This window comes from Talpa europaea (genome assembly GCF_964194135.1).
Source record: "Talpa europaea genome assembly, chromosome: 13".
Taxonomy (NCBI): domain Eukaryota; kingdom Metazoa; phylum Chordata; class Mammalia; order Eulipotyphla; family Talpidae; genus Talpa; species Talpa europaea.
Window position 1 is genome coordinate 44,389,377 of NC_140080.1, and position 17,900 is coordinate 44,407,276.

A 17,900-nucleotide genomic window follows, 5' to 3' on the forward strand; every position below is an offset into this window, starting at 1 on the left:
TATTTAAATAAATTTACTATGCCCTTCTCTTCTCCTTCTGGAACCCCCATGATATAGGTATTATCCCTCTTTAAGTTGTCTCAGTGGACTCTTTCATTAATCAGGAGAGTAAACAAAATTAATGAGTTACCTAGTAGTCTCACTTCCCCCAGTAAATTGCCTTCCTCATTATCCTCTAGTTACCTTCTTATAAAAATTTTTCTCTTCACCATTGACTTCCTATTCTCTTGCAACTTCTTTATGCACTTATGTAGACTTTTTTTTTTTTGAGTTAAAACCATAAATCTCAAGTTGATTATGAAGATATATTGGTACTAGTTTTCAGGTGTTAGACAATTATACAAAACAAACATTGAATTAATAACTTACTAGGGGTCTCTGTGGTGGTACAAGTGGTTAAGCACAGCACGGTGAATCTATGCACCACCTCTGCATCAAGAGTTTGTCCACTGCTGGTCAGGGAGCTGACCCACATGGAATAGCAGACCTCTTCTATGTTGCCCGTTTTCCCCCTCAGCAGTATATTTCATTCTGCCTGTTTTGTCCCCCACTCCGTCTCTGGTGAATTCTCTCACCTCCTGCACCTCTGGTCTGTACCCCAGTTCTTGTATGTGTAAAAAAATAAATCTTTAGGGCCTCCCCTGTTGGTGCATGTGGTTGAGTGCAGGGCTGTGGAGTTGTCCGCAGGCTCTGCAGCGCAGGTTCAATCCTGGCCAGACAGCGAGAATCCCACAAGACAGGGCAGACCTCTCCCGTCTCGACCGCTGCTCCCCTCAGCAGTGCATTTCAGTCAGTCTGCCTGTTCTTTTCCCTGCTCTGTCTCTGGTGAATCCTCTCACCCTCCATGCATCTGGCCTATACCCCGGTTCTTGCATGCTTGAACAAATAAATCTATAAATAAATAAATAAACAAACAAACAAATAAATAAATAAATAAATCCTTAAAAATAAATAAATAAATAACTTACTAAGCATGTCACTTAACCCAAACAAGATTAAAACAATTCATAGACAAATTAGATAATTTTGAATACATATAATACATATGATCCAGGTTTACCTTAATTATATAAAGTTGTTTTTATGTTGGTAATATATTTAGATGTTAAATACTAGATAATAAAATCTGATCAGACAGACACCACCAGATTCCAAACAGAAGGGTCTCTGACACTGTCTTTAGATAAGCAATAGATTCTGTGTTAAGGAAAATAGTAACAAACACAAGATGGGGAATACAAGTTGAGAAGGTCTTTGAGCTTCCTTCCACTGAGGGGATCTTCAGAAACATGGAGAAGATGTTGATACATTAAAAAAAAAAAATGGAAATTAAACACACAATACTCAAAGATGCCGTGACAATTATGGCTCCAATCTCAGCAAGGAATTTCTTTGTAAAAGAGAGCTTGAGTGGGTCTCCCCGGTGGCTCAGAGGTTGAGCGCTGGGTTGCAAGGCTTCCTGCAGCCTCTGCAGCGCCGGTTCAATCCCCGGTCTCTGGCGAGGGTCCCACATGGCACGCAGACCTCTCCTGCCACCCGCTGCTCCCCTCAGCAGTGTACTTCGTCAGTCTGCCTGTTCTGCTCCCCGTCCTAGCTCTGGTGAATTCTCTCACCCTCCCGCACTTCTGACTGTTTCCAGTGCTTGTATAAATAAATAAATAAATAAATCTTTAAAGAAAAAAAAAAAGAAAAAGTGCTTGAGTAACGAGGGGGATCTATAGAACTAATGGACAAAATTTGACTTACAGAATGGTAATGAGAATGTCACAGATGTACTTGAGAACCAACCCCACTTGAGCCAAGTAGCAGCCATGTCTGCTCAGGTACCTTTTCATATAATGAGCTGATAATGTAGGGGGCAGCAAATAGTCACATATTAGTTACAGGACATCACTGGGAGCACAGCCAGTTTTGTACAAGCAAATAAAACCACAAAAAAGACTTGCACCACGCACCCACGAATGATATAGAACTATTTTTGGTTAAAGACTGTGTGATGGGCCTAGGCACTATGACAGAGATAAAGCAGATCTCTATTATTATACATATATTTTATATTAATTTATTTAAGATTTATTTATTTATGTATACTAGAATTGGGGTACGGCCAAAGGTGTGGGAGGTAAGAGAATTCACCAGAGACAGAGTGGGGAACAGAACAGGCAGATCAACTGAAACACTCTTCTGAGGGGAGCGGTGGGCAAGTCAGGGGAGGTCAGCTACACCATATGGGTAGCTCCCTGGCAGGGGATCGAACTCATGCTGCAGTGGCTGTGGGTGGCTTTGTAGGTTGTGTCTTAACCCATTGCACCACCAGAGAGGCCCTATTATACATGTCTTTTAAAGGCCAATCATTGGGCCAATATAATCAAAATACCATTTTTTACAAAACAATGAGCTAAATCTCAAATATATATCAATACGTAGGACAAATACATTCATCCATCTTGAGAAAACTGAACAACACTACATTTAGATGTTATTCAATTGAGGAAATATTAAATATAATATGTATATATATTTAAAGTGTATTATATATGATTAATACATATTACACACTAATTGATTATTAAAAAAAAAACTGTAACTACAGAAATGGACATGACATTTTTTGGTATACATTATTGTATAAGAATTCTACTACAATAATTTGATATTGAGCATGTTTCAAAATTCATATGGAAAATGAATCAATGTATACCAAAAATTTTAGAGGAGGAAATTGCTCTATTATGGAAAAGTTGACTGTAACCCCCATTTCCTTACTTATCATTTAATGCACAAATTTTAACCTTCCAGATGTATTGCACAAGTTTACTTTGTATATATCTTAGTTTATAAATTTTATAAATATAATTTTAATTAATTTCAATATAATGTATTTCATTTAGGTGCCATATTATTAACATATGTGCCTCACATTTCAGAAGCAAAGATCAAATAATAAAGCCTATAAACTATCTTTATATCTGATTTGTTAAATGAGGTATTCATATTGATAATTCTAAATATTTTTCAAATTATAAACCTCCTCTCAGAAATATGTCCATCTTGGACATGCTCTACATTTCTGTCACTGTCCTGAATGCTTGTGTCAACTCTCTCACTGACAACAATGCCATTTCTGTGGCTGGGAGCGCTACTCAGATCTTCATGGTCATTTATTGTGCATATGTGGAGCTTCTGTTCTTCACCATCATGGCCCATGACCATTATGTGGCCACTTGCCAACCTCTCCACTACCCAGTCATAATGAGCCACAGATTCTGTGTCTGGACAACACTGGCCTCCCTGTTCAGTGGTCTCCTCTATGCAGGCGCACACACTGGCAACACATTTCGCCTCTTTTTTTTTTTTATTTATTTATGATTTATTTGTTTGTTTTGTATTTTACAAGCACTGGGTACAGTCAGAAGCGTGGGAGGGTGAGAGAATTCACCAGAGCCAGAGCGGGGAGCAGAGCAGGCAGAAGGACCGAAGCACACTGCTGAGGGGAGCAGCGGGCGGCAGGAGATGTCTGCGCGCCATGTGGGACCCTCCTCTGGTGGCCGGGGAGCAGCCGGGGATCGAACCGGCACCGCAGAGGCCGCGGGCAGCTTCGCAACCCAGCGCTCAACCGCTGTGCCACCGGGGAGGCCCTATATAAATTTTATATGCAGAAATTTAAAATACGTTCAATCAGATGATAGTTTATGGTACATGATAAATTATAACTATCAAATATTTACATGAACTTCTGCCTGTTGTAGCTAGTATTTTCATAAATATTTTATTATGTTGGAAGGATAAGAACTTTTTGTAAGAACACAAAACATTTTGTTTTACAAGCTATATAATCATTCAGCTGTATTTTTAGCAAATATTAAAAAAGATACAATATTAATTTTTCTGTTTTTGTTTTTGCTTCTTAATTGCAAAATATTTGTCATCCTAATTTGCCATTTTAACCATTTTAATTATAAATTCACTAATTGAAATTAGATTCACACTGTTGCCCAATCAATTTCCAGAATTATATTCAGCTGTCAAAACTGGAGTTATCAACCATATACAAAATTTTGAAATTACCCCTGCTACCAACTATTAACTGCTAGTATAGATTTTTTTAAGACTTTTTAAAACAGTTTTAGGTGTATATCAAAACTGAGAGGAATATACCATAGAGTACCCACATAAATCAAGCCATTATAGGCTTAATATCTATTGTCAGCATCTCCATCACAATGGTACCACTGCTACAATGGATGAATCTCAGCAGTCATAACAACATCACTCAAAGTGCACAGTTTATGTCATGTACCACTCTCATTGTTACACATTCAATTGGTCTGGACTAATTTCATGTATCAATCATATCCTTTTGTACTGATATCTTGAGAATGTTCAACACCCAAAATCCACCTTGTGTGCTTATTCATCCCTATTCCCACATTTCCCCTCAACTCCTGAAAATACATTTCTTGCAATGTTATTTTCAATTAATTGTCATCAGTTAGGTCCATTATGAATGCAAGGAGAATAAAAACAGCTGGAAGTACACCAAACTTAAAAACTTATGTATAACAAAAGAGAAAGCAAGCAAATGAAAAGATACCCTACTGAATGGGAGAAAATATTTGCACACCATACATCAGATAAGGGACTGATACGAAATATCTGCAAGGAGCTTACAGAAATTAACAACAAATAGACAAAACAAACAGCTCATGTTCTTGGGTTATTCTTACATGCAGCTTCTGATTTTCGGGTGAGAATAAAATCTGTGTGTTATGGCACAAGCCATAACATGCCACTCATGCTGTCTGACAAGGTCCGGGCATGAGGAAAGTTTCTGGCAAGTCAGAAAACTCCACAGCTTGCTCCTGCTACTTTCTTTCATTTATTTGTGGCAATTATTGAAACCATGGAAATTTTCTATAAGCTTTAGAATAACACAATGAGTGTTGGCATTAATGCCAGTTTTAGTAACGCACACTTCAGTGGTTTGAGAAAAGTACCTTCCAACATGATTGATAGTGAAACGGTTTCCAATATTCCTCCACTTCCTCCAATTTGTAATTCAGTTACCGTGAGTAACACTGAGGTCTTTAATGAGCCACGCTTGATAGAACTGATGGAACTGAGCCTAGTAAAAGTTCCCACTAGAGAAGGTCCTAAGGTGTCCTGGGAGGCAAATTGGTCCGAGAGAAACACACCACATACTGTTCCCATGGCACTGGGACACTTTGGTTCTATATAAAAAATAGGAAGCTGCCCTCAATCTTATAATGCCCTTAATCTTTTAGCTTGCCAGCATAAATCACACTGTGCATAGCATCTGTTTCTATTTTCTGAATAACGTACATCACCTAGGAAAATATGCAACCAAGTTAATGTAACCAAGCAACCAAATTAATCTTAAACTTGGAAAATTAAGAAAGGGCTGGGAACTGATTGATGATCAAAAAATAAGTTCTGAAACAATGTAAAAGTGAAATCACATGATTGCATGCTGTAATCATCAAATAAAAAATTACTGATGTATAAATAAAGACCCGCTGAGACCCTCAGCAGGATATACTTGCACCCCTATCAAGTGTCTGTGTCTCTTCATTCCCTCATCCTCTCATCTCTCCACTTAGCTGACACCGTCTCGTCCTGCGGGAACACTGACACGACATTTTGCTAGAGCTGGCCTCCAGCAGTATTAAGTTAAATTAAGAGGTCACAGACAAGATGAATAATGGCTATCCTTCCATGTATAGGAAGCTATATTGGAGGTTTACATTAAAATTTGGATTCCAGAATTGTAGGAGTCTTTCTGTTATGGTTCTTCCCATAAACCTGGTGACTGGTACAGACCTCTTACTGGCCCAAATTAATTTAGAATTAAAACTCAGTAGGTTGTTCCAGTGTCCATAACAATGAAACTGCCTCCCATGGTGAGAGTTACCTGGAGATCAGAGGGTTTTTTTAAGCTTTGCAGATTAAGTAGAGATTCTGGGCTCTCTCTTTTTCGTTTGAGACCCTATTCTGGACTAGCAAGTGTCTCAGTATGTGTTTCTTCACTCCTTGTACTTTTCCTAAATCTCATCTTGTGACATTTGACTGAATCTTCATTCTTTTTTCTTTCCTCTCTTCTCAATTTTTTACTCCCTTTTCTCCTTTCTTGCTTCCAATCTCCTATAATTATGATATTTCACTCCCTTGCAATAAGCACAATAATCACTCTTACTCATCCTTAAATACTTGCATTTCCTCCTCCCCATCCATGTCCCTTCTTCTCTTTTCCTTCTAAATCTCACCCTTTCTTCTGTCTCATGAAAACTGTCGGTGGCATATATCTCCTTTATTCTCTTTCAATGTTAACTCTAAATCTATAATTACCAATTGGAAAGGACCTCATGTCTGTAGTACCTTCTACCTTGGTTAAATCTGTCCTTATATCCAAGTGCTTTGCCCAATTAATATAATGTTAATTGTTCAAGCACTTTCTGGAATGCCTGGATTAATGTCTGTGCAAGTGCGATAAGTTTGAATAATCTTTTCCAGAATTTCAGAAGGATCACTATCTCCTTTTGTTGAAACTCTAGCATCTTACCTTAACTATTTTGCTTAAGCATTCCCTTTTTTAGTCCTGTTAAAAAGTCCATATTTTAGTGTTATAGTCTTTTAATTCCAACAGAGTTGCGGTCTCAATTAGGATTTACCATTGGAACAGACCTTTCCAATTCTGGGTTTTCTGGATCCCCTGGTAGATTTGATGAACCTCCATATTACCTTTCCCTAAAGTCATACTCTGCCTATCCAATATTAACATTGTATATAACATAGTTTATTTATAAGTCCACACATAGGTCGAAGGGAGGCAAAATTAAAAGTAATGAAATAATCTATTCTCTGAGAATATGCCAGTATAGAGGGATGATTTTTTTTTTCTATTTCAGGAGGTCAGTGTTGGAAAATTGGGTATATGACCCTACATGTAGTTCCTGTTCATCAGTCCAACCATTGTGGATTGGCAGAGGGATATGTCTTACCACTATCTTTCACATCTATTTTCACCAATTTGGGTGTTCTGTGTGGTATTTGAAGGGGAAGTTGTCCATTCCTATCAGGCTGTGAGAACTGTGGAGCATGTGCAGACTCCCCAGCACCATCAGTACACATTTGAATGATGCTACCACTGTGGTCATCAGTGTAGCGGGAAGGTTATTAACCATCTTAGCACCATCAAATGAGAATCTGAGTCTTCTAAATCTAATTTGTTGAGGATCTGCCAGGTCAAAAAAAAAAAAAAAAAACCTTCCAATTGTATAATAGCGAGATAGTTCAATGATTCATCAATTGACCATTTTCCTTCTCACTCCTGTGCAGTCCATATGAATACCACAGCAATGTTACAATAAAAGAAACAAACATGCTTCCTAGAACTTGTTCTGGTCACTTAGAATTTGTCCAAGAGGACCCTTGGCCAGAATAGAATGTTCACTTCCTATGGAACCAAAAAATAAACAAAAAAAAAGCTTACATTAAATGCACACACGCACACATACAAACGCACACACGCACCAGAATCTCTCCATACACAAAAGTCCTAAGCCAAAAATTGAAAACTAGGCCTATGTGCATGGCCCCAGGACATTTCATAAGAACAAGGTTAGCTTCCATACACCAGACTTGATCTCATTTCAAAACAAAACTTTTTTTTTTTAAAGTCTTTTTTTTTTTAATATTTATCTATTTATTTATACAAGCACTGGGTACAGTCAGAAGCGCAGGAGAGTGAGAGAATTCACCAGAGCCAGAGAGGGGAATGGAACAAGCAGACTGACAAAATACACTGCTGAGGGGTGCAGCAGGCGCTGCAAGAGAGGTCTGCCAGTGACATGTGGAACCCTTGATGGTGGCCAGGGATCAAACCAGTGCTGCGGAGGCTGTGGGTAGCTTTGCAGCCCTGTGCTCAACAGCTGAGCCACTAGGGGAGGCCCAAAACATTTTGTAATAAAGCAGTAACCACAGCAGCAGTTCACTTATCTGTTCTTCTATTTGGTTTATGTTACTTCCATAGCTTTCATCTTAATTTTGCATGTCCTCTCTTTCCCTTTGAATATCCCAAATTTCCATTGTTTTATTTTGAGCTTCAATTTCAATGTTCTGTTGTTTTTAATTTATTTCTAAGAACATTCACTTGTTTTTATTAATTTTCTCAGTGTTCTTTGATTTCTTTGAATTCATTTATCATGGCAATATTAAACTATATTTGATAGGAAAACCAGGTTTTTCATGATTTTGTAGTGGAGTTTTAGAAAATTGTTCTCTCAGTGTGTTGTATGATTCTCCTGAGGACTCATGTACCCAATGTTTAAGGGTTTTCCTTCTCATTATTTGCTTTAGGACCCTGCTGCTGTAGATGGGGCTTTGCTGAGGGTGGCTCCTCTCCCCTAACATAGGAGAGCTTACCTATTGTGGAAGTGGCTTTGGGTAGTCACATGGCCTACAGTGTCACTCCCTCCTACCTCAGTGGTGATCAGGGTCTCACTAATCCAGATGGGTTGTGATGGGGTCTGGGTGGAAGGTAGCAAGGCTTTTACAGCTCTAGATTTCATTCTATGTCTCTACATCATATGCAAAAGTGTAAATCAAGATTACCCTGATTTAAAAAAAATGAAAGATCAATTATGTCCCTTAATTACATTAGTTCCTTAATTTAACAATACTTTACAAACATGCACAGGTAAAAATATTTCCGTCTGTCAAACTTTTGTCAACACACTTGTATTTTAATAGGGTCCTATTCACCTATGGTGTGAAAATCATTAATTTCCTGAAATTAACCTTGGGGAACCTGCTCTCAGTGGATAGTAAGGACTAGGTCCCCAGAGGCTTTGTGGTAATATCATGGGTGTTCACATTTTTAGTAAAAGATAACATGACTGACCTGTTTATATAACATAAAAATGATTCCTTGGTCTTCTGAAGATATTCTCAAAAATTTGCCTGCATAGAAATTCTGTTTAAACATTTTTTAAAACTTGCTTTGCAGATACTAACAAGAGAATCTGTGTTCTTCTCTCCAAGGTAAGAACCTATTATAAACTAATGTGTACTTTGTGGTTAGAACATAACTGCAATGACCAGACATCTTTTTCTGTGGGACAATTAATCATTTCATTAAAAGAAATGTTCAGTCAGGAAATGAGTATCTGAAAAAAAAGTCAACACAGAGAAATCTCATTGAATAGTTTATAATTGTAGCTATAATTTCAAATGCCACAACAGTGATATATTTGAGGATTGTGTAGTCCTGTCAATATACAAAAATTAAAATTGGTTTGTAATTGTTTCTTTATACTGTCACAAATTGTTCAATTTTTTTTTCTGTTCAAATGACTTTTACTTTCCTAAACTTGGAAAATGTACAAAATTACATACAGAACATCCAGAGAATACAAAGGGCATTAATATTGGGTTATAAAACATAATGTTAAAAAACAAAATTAGATACATGCATATATACATGTATCAATTTAATACAGATACATATTAAATAAAAATAATTTAATTTATTTTAGGTACTCATTGAACTATAATAAATTAACCAGTCTCAACTAGTTGTCCTAATAATTAGTCTTTTGTCTTTTTCAGTCATTTCTATAATTTTATGATAAAGGTAAATTTGTGTGTATGTACACTTGGGTCATATATGTAAGTATACACCAAACAGTTGTGAAGTATTTTTAATAACATTTTCAATTATGAGAGGTAATAAAATTTATTTCACCATTTCTCAAAAACCCATGAACAACCTTTTTTTTTTTTAAATAAGACCAGGTGTTAGTTAAAAAGCACTTATTTGTAATATATAAATAAAGGTGATCTTTTAAAAAGTTACTATAAAGCCCTATTTCACATTTTCTTATTTAAAAATATCCAAAAGAGCATTAAAAGTGTAACCATGCTACTTTAACACATTTTTTTGTATTTCACTAACAGAAAAATACACTTTAGGCAGTCCTATTTCATATTTATGACATGGAGAAATATACTAATTTCTTTCTATAACTATAACTCTTAACTTTCATTTATACTTAATCTTTGTTTTGTTTGTATGTCCTTTATATTGTTTTGAATAGAAGCATTTCAATAAACAATTATTGTAAATTATATCAAAGTTGGTTTTGGTTATGAGTCACAAAACAGTTATTAACATCATAGTCTTCAAAATATGTAAATAATATTGTTATTTTAATACATATATGCACAATCATTTTTTTTTTTTGCTGTTAATATCTGGAGTTCTAACTTTGAATTATATTGTCAATAGTAGTTTTCATTATGTTTTACATTTGACCTTGACTTTGAAGCTACGCTGTAAAGCTAACTAAAATATAAAAAAATCTATGTATAGTTTTGTAATAAACACAAAAATACAGAAACACAAACACCAACAAAAGTAAATAATCATTAAATGAAATAATGCAATAACCACATTTTCTTAATTCAAATTAATTAGAGGACAATGTACTTAATTATGTTGGAAAGAAATTTACAGAAGATGACTTAAAGTGCAATAGTCTGTATTGGTACTATATTAGTTTCAAAGTTTTCTTTTTTTTAACTTTTTCAGTTTTTTTTTAGATGTATTTATTTATATAAGAACTGGGGTAAAGGTCAGAGGTGTGGGAGGGTGAGAAAATTCACAAGAGGAGCAGGGAGCAGAACAGGCAGATGGACAGAAGACACTGTTGAGGGGAGCAGTGGGGGAAGCAGGAGAGGTCTGCAGTGCTGCACCACCGGGGAGGCCAGTTTCAAAGTTTTAAACACACATTATATATTACATTTAAGATTTTGTGGAAGGTTAAAAGTATTGCAGATTTCCGACAGTTATTTTTGTGTATGATCCATTTTTTTTCTCTGAATTTATCATACTTAATTGTTCTTAAATTTATATTTTTTCTTCACTGGAATCAAGCACTTACAATAACCATAACATGATTTCCTAGACTACTAAAATCTCAATTCAATCAAAATTTATTTTTTTGAAGGATTAAGACCTTACCCTATCAAGGTTTTAGCATGAGTTTTGTTATTTCAGACATACTTATGACTATGTATATACAATTATATGTGTGATTCTATAAAATACACATATGTGATTATGTAATGTACATAATGTAATGATAATGATGTCATTTATGATACAGTTATTTCTACATAAGAGAATAAAGAATATGCATTGTAGGCCTCCCTGCTGGCATAGGGGTTAAGTCTCAGGACTAACATAGTGATGGCCCACCTTGACAGCCTGAGTTTGATTCTGGAAGGGAGCTGACCCACATGGCGCAGCAGACCTCCCCTGTCTGGCTTGCTGCACCCCTTAACAGTATATTTCAGAAGATCTGCCTGTTCTTCTCCCCAATCTATCTCTGGTGAATCTTCTCATCCCCCCTAAACCTCTGACCTATACCCCAGTTCTTTTATAGAAAAATAAAAAAGATAACCTTTAAAAAAAGCAACTATAAACCAGAGACACACTGAGGTGGGGAATGAAGAGGGGAAAAAGGAATATGGTCAAAATAACGGGGGGGGGGGGTGCAATTGTATGGGGAATATAACCTAAATGAAAATGCATACATTGTGTAAAAGTGAAAAGTGATGTAAGAATTATATTAAATAAAATATTAATTTTAAAAAATAAAATAAAAGGAAAAAAAGAATATACATTGTGAACAAGCTTTATTAACATGATTTTATATTAACTAATATGCACATAGTAATTTACCAAAACTAAAAGAAAAAGTAAATAATATGTGGTCTAAAATCTAAGAAGTTTAAACATATATGAGATCTCTAAACACACAACAAATTAATTAAAAGCAATATTTTGTGTTTTAAAGAAAAATAAAATCAGAATGATATATTGGACATTATCAAGAAGATTTCAGAGTAAAACTTGTGCATTAATTGGTAGATCATAATGAAAAATGATATTATGCATAATGATGAAAAAGGAATCATATCATCAAAAAACAATTCTAGATTCATTGAGAATGAGGGGTGTATTCAGTGAAAACCTCTGGTTTGTATAGGAAAGGAATAGGAAAAGGGTGCAGAAAAAATAACACACAGACATTTTGAAAATAACTTGAATTTTGTACATTCATTGTGAAGAGTAAGATATAAATATCCCATTAATAGCATGGACTGCTTGGGCCTCCCTGGTGGCACAGGGGTTAAAGAAACAGTGCAGTACAGCTGTCCCCAGCCCCTGACTCATGAGTTAGATCTCAGGCCAGTGAGGTAACCTACATGGTGCAGGAGACTTCTAGTGTCTTGCCTGATGCTCCCCTCATCAGTGTATTTCAGTAGATCTACCTGTTTTGCTCCCCTTCTGTCTCTGGTAAATATTCTCACCTCCTCCAACTCTAGCCTACACCCTGGTTCTTGTATGCATAAATAAATAAATCATTTTTTTTGTGTTAGATAACTTTTTTAAAGATTTATTTATTTATACAAACACTATATACAATTATTTATTTTTTATATATATATTTTTTTCTTTTTAAGATTTAGTTATTTATTTATACAAGCACTGGGTACAGTCAGAAGCGTGGGAGGATGAGAGAATTCACCAGAGCCAGAGCGGGGAACAGAACAGGCAGAATGACTAAATACACTGCTTAGGAGAGCAGCGGGCAGCAGGAGAGGTCTGCGCAACATGTGTGACCCTCACCAGTGGCCATGGATTAAACCGGCGCTTCAGAGGCTGCGGGCAGCTTCGCAGCTCAGCCCTCAACCGCTGCGCCACCAGGGGAGGCCCAAGTACTGTATAAATTTAGATAGATTTATTTATTTATAAATAAATATTTATTTATAAATAAATAGATTTATTTATTTATACAAGTACAGTCAGAGGCACGCGAGGGTGAGAGAATTCACCAGAGCCAGAGCGGAGCGTAGAATAGGCAGAGTGATGAATTACACTGCTGAGAGGAGCAGTGGGCAGCAGGAGAGGTCTGCGCACCATGTGGGACCCTTGCCGGTGGCCGGGGATCAAACCGGTGCTGCAGAGGCTGCGGGCAGCTTCGCAACCCAGCACTCAACCGCTGCGCCACCAGGGAGGCCCTTGTGTTAGATAACTTTTATTTTATTATTTTTTAATTATTTATTTTTCAGCATTGTTCATTTTTTTAATATTTTATTTTATATAATTCTTACATCATTTTTCATTTTTGCACAATGTATGCATTTTCATTTTGGTTATATTCCCCATACAATTGCACCCCCTCTTATTTAGACCCTAATCCTTCCTCTCCGTCCCCCCACCGTAGTGTGTCTCTGGTTTATAGTTGCTTGTTGATTTTGATTTTTTCTGTATTATAGTTATTCTTTTTCCTGGTCCCTTATTTAGGTTTTCTAAATTTCTGCTATAAGTGAGACCATCTGGTATTTTTCCTTTTCTTTCTGGCTTATTTTGCTGAGCATGATCCCTTCTAACTCCATCCAAAATGAACAATGATCTTTTTTGGATTGCTGAGTAATATGCCATTGTGTATATGTACCACATATTCTTGATCCAGTCATCTATTTTTGGGCATTTGGGTTGTTTCGATAGCTTAGCTATTGTAAATAGTGCTGCTATAAACATAACAATCAAAAAAGATTATTCATTTTTAAACAATATTTGCTCCCCCACCCAGGTGTAGTCCACAATGTACTTGTGCACCATCACCACAGTCCCATGTGTTACTCCCTTCCTCCGTCTGATCCCTCTCCCTCCTCCTCCCCTGTAGGATGTCTCTTGTTTATAATTGTCTTTTTTTGTTTTGTTGTGTTTTGTGTTTCTATTATTTTTTTTTTACGCTGATGTCTTAGTTGGTTCCCCTGTATTCCTGTTATAAGTGAAACCATCCAATATTTTTCTTTTTCCTTCTGATTTATTTCACCAAAATAGTTGGTGATACTCACTGTAAGATCTCTGAGAACACATGAAATTCCATAAATATTCTAGAAAATATAAATAGAAAGTGCATTTTCCTGCAGAGGTTGCAGTAAAGGTGAGATACAGAATGCAAAAATGTTAACAAAGAAATTATGTTGAAGAGGAAATATTATTTCAGACTTTTAAGTATTTAATTGGCAAAATCTCTTTCAGGTATATTACAATCAATAATGGCAAAATTGTTATTAGGATTTATGGATAATACAGTTTTTAGATTTATTTATTTATGTATACAAGAACTAGGGTACAGGCCAGAAGTGTGGGGGGTGAGAGGATTCACCAGAAACAGAGTGGGGAACAAAACAGGCAGAGTGATTGAAATACACTGCTGAGGGGAGCATCGGGTGAGGCAGGAGAGGTCTGCTGCGCCATGTGGGTAGCTCCCTGGCCAGCCAGGGGATCAAACTCATGCTGCAGACACTGCAGAGAGCTTCATAGTGCTGCGCTCAACCCCTTGCACCTCCAAGGAGGTGGGATAATACATTTTTAAAATGAATGGGAATGAAAATAAAAATAATAAATAAGGAGAGGTGTCAATGGAATAAGAACATTTTAAAGACAGATGAATATTGAACATTATGCAAATAAAATCAATGAGTAAAACATTATGGAAAATGGTAGAATATTAGAGAAAAGTAAATACAGTGAATCCATTTAAGAAGACTGTTTTCCCTAGGAATTCATTAGTTTATATATGACAATGTGTATACATCTAAGTACACACATGATGCTTTGATATTTAAAAAACATTGTAAAATCACACTACAATCAGGTTAATAAATATAAACATAGTTACTGAGGGAATTTTTACAGAAATTGTAATAAATTTCCAGAAATGCAGTGAGATCATTAAATAAAGTTGCCACAGAGTCACTGATTTCAGAATCATTAAATATGAGGTTTGAGAAGATCTTAGGTTGAAAAAAGCTTTTAATAAACATGTTTGGAATACAAAAGCTCAATTACATTTTGATACATTTTTATAGTAAATAGTTCTGGAAAGAGTGCCTGAGTATTATTATGGTATTGATATTTCTATACATTAAAACTTATCAATAAATTATAATTGGCATTTCTACCATTAGATATAGTGATGCAATAAATGTAGCAACCATAATGGTCAAGAACTAATGGAGATAATTAAACTGCAGGGAATTAAAAAAAATAGTTCCTGAGAAGATTATTTGTTAGGAGGAAATGGAGGAGGACAACAAGTGCGTTTCGGTTTATATGCAAATCTTATAGGTTATTATTTCGGTGGTAGATTGTGAGATATTGTAAAAATTATGTTTAGATAGCATTTTAATTATTGAGAAAATTAATGCAAACATGGGAACCAATACTTAAAGATAAAAATAGAAAATGTTATCCTCTCTAATGAAATAAGTACAACTCTTTCACTCTAAGTTGTTCAGGAGTGTATAGAAAATATTTATAAAATGTGTCATACTGGAGATTCCCTGGTGGGGAAGGGGTTAAGCTCCACACTGTGAAGCTATCCGCAGCCACTGCAGCCCAAGTTTGAACCCTGGCTGGCCAGGAAGCTACTGGCATGGCACAGCAGAACTCTTCTCTCTTGCCCGCCGCTCCCCTTAGCTATGTATTTTAGTCAGTCACCCACTGCACTTCTAGCTTGTACCCCAGTTTATTATGTATAAATTAAAAAAAAACCTTCTTTAAAAAAATGTGTCATAAAAATTCATTAAATTTCCTCATAAAATAACATAAATATCTTTCCCAATAAACTTTAAATAAGGGTCTCCCTGATGGTGCAGGCAACATGAGCACAGCACTGTGAAGCTGTCCATAGCCTCTGCAGAGCTTCAATCCCTTCTGGCTGGGGAGATTCCCAGATGGCATAGCAGACCTCTCCTGCCTTGCCTGCTGCTCCCCTCAGCAGTGTACTTCGGTCAATCTGCCTGTTCTGTTCCCCATTCTGTCTCTGGTGAATCCTCTCACCCTCCCACACATATGGGCCTGTACCCCAGTTCTTGTATAAATAAATAAATTTTAAAAAATAAGCTTTAAATAATTAGAGCATTTACTTTTCAACTAGCTGCGGGGAAAGTCTATTTAAATTTCCTCCAACTCATTGCTTTAAGAAATTATTTTCTTAAAGTGAAATAAATAGCTTTGTATAAAAGATATGTTAAGTAAGTATGCACAATATAAATCTACTGATACTACACTTGGAATTCATCACAATGTTGAATGTTACAAATGTGTGGGAAATCTTAATCACTGTTTCTTCACTTATTTTCAAAAAAGTATACCTAAGCAAGTTATGATCCTTTATGATACCCACCATATGAAGATCACTGAGTAACACCTCTATTGTATATCACATCTAGCACAAATATGTTGTTCAATTCCTTTAAAAATTTGTCTTTGAGATTCTGTCCTCTTGCAGAAATTTAACATTTATTAACTAATTCAAAACAGTGTTTGTGAAAGTTTAAATTTCTTAGGCTGGATATTTTGAATTTCAGTAACATTTCTACACATATGCATGAAAAACGGTTTGAAAAACCTGGTCTTTAGCACTGTGCCATATTATCAGGAGTAGTCAAGTAAGTCAAAAGATTAGAGAAAGTTTTGTAGTCATCAAAACCAACAGTGTCAGGTTGAAGTGTGTAATTGTTTAATCATTTTTTGTTTTCTTTTTCATCCCTTTTGCTTTAACAGCCAAGCAGTATTTTAGGAAAATGACCAATTACACCATGGTGACTGAATTTCTCCTGGAAGGCTTTGGTAATGAATGGGAGCTAAGGTTGCTGAACTCTGTACTATTTCTACTGATGTACTTAATCACACTTTTAGGGAATCTTCTCATTATCACTGCCACCACACTGGACAAGAACCTTCACACACCCATGTACTTCTTCCTCAGAAATTTGTCCATGTTAGACATTTGCTATATATCTGTCACTGTCCCCAATGCCTGTGTCACCTCTCTCACTAACAACAGGGCCATTTCTGTGGCTGGGTGTGCAACTCAAATATTCTTGGTCATTTACTTTGCAATAGTAGAGATGATGTTTCTCACCATCATGGCCCATGACCGCTATGTGGCCATCTGCCAGCCCCTTCACTATCCAGTTATCATGAACCACCAATTCTGTGTCCGGATGACACTTCTCTCCCTCTTCAGTGGGCTGGTGTATTCAGGTGTGCACACTGGCAACACGTTCCGACTCAACTTCTGCCAGTCCAATGTGGTCCATCAGTTCTTTTGTGATGTTCCCTCTCTACTACTGCTGTCATGCTCTGACACCTTCAGCAATGAGATTTTGATTCTTGTCTCTGCAATTGTGGTTTGTGGGGGCTGTTTTATCTTCATTGCTATATCATATAGTCGCATATTTTCTACTGTGCTCAAGTTTTCAAGCAAAGAGAGAGGAAAGGCCTTTTCTACCTGTATTCCTCACATCCTTGTGGTTTCTGTTTTCCTCAGTTCAATATCTTATGTATGCTTAAAGCCTTCTGTAACCTCTGAAGCAATTCAGGACATTATTCCTTCTGTACTTTATACCATAGTTCCTCCACTCTTGAATCCTATCATCTACAGTCTTAGAAACAAACAAGTAAAGGATGCTGTAAAGAAAGTGTTATTAAGAAAGATTTATTCAGGGAAATGGTAAAGGTCCATTTCAGGTTTATCCCAATTTCACTGAATGAAATTTAATCTTATATAATAAACACTGAGTTTTCAATGTTAGCATGCCTATGCTATTGCCACTTTATTAAGACCTGGGTAATGAATGTTGTAAAATAATTATTTTGTGTTTTATATACTACCTTTCAATTTATCCTCTGTAAAGTATTCATGGGAATAAATGTAACAATTTAATATTTTAACAAATGTATATTTAGTCTTCACTTAACATTTTTGATAAGTTCTTGGAAGCTGTGACTT

The 17,900-nt window shown here is 36.1% G+C and overlaps 1 protein-coding gene across 1 annotated transcript; it reads left to right on the forward strand.

Moving 5' to 3' along the window:
* Positions 1-16,689: 16,689 nt before the first annotated feature.
* LOC311183310 (olfactory receptor 14C36-like) lies at positions 16,690-17,625 on the forward strand (the record flags this gene model as incomplete). The annotated part of the gene is made up of 1 exon (XM_084252662.1): positions 16,690-17,625. One exon carries the CDS (start codon positions 16,690-16,692, stop codon positions 17,623-17,625), a length of 936 nt encoding a protein of 311 aa, XP_084108788.1.
* Between the last annotated feature and the right edge of the window lie 275 nt (positions 17,626-17,900).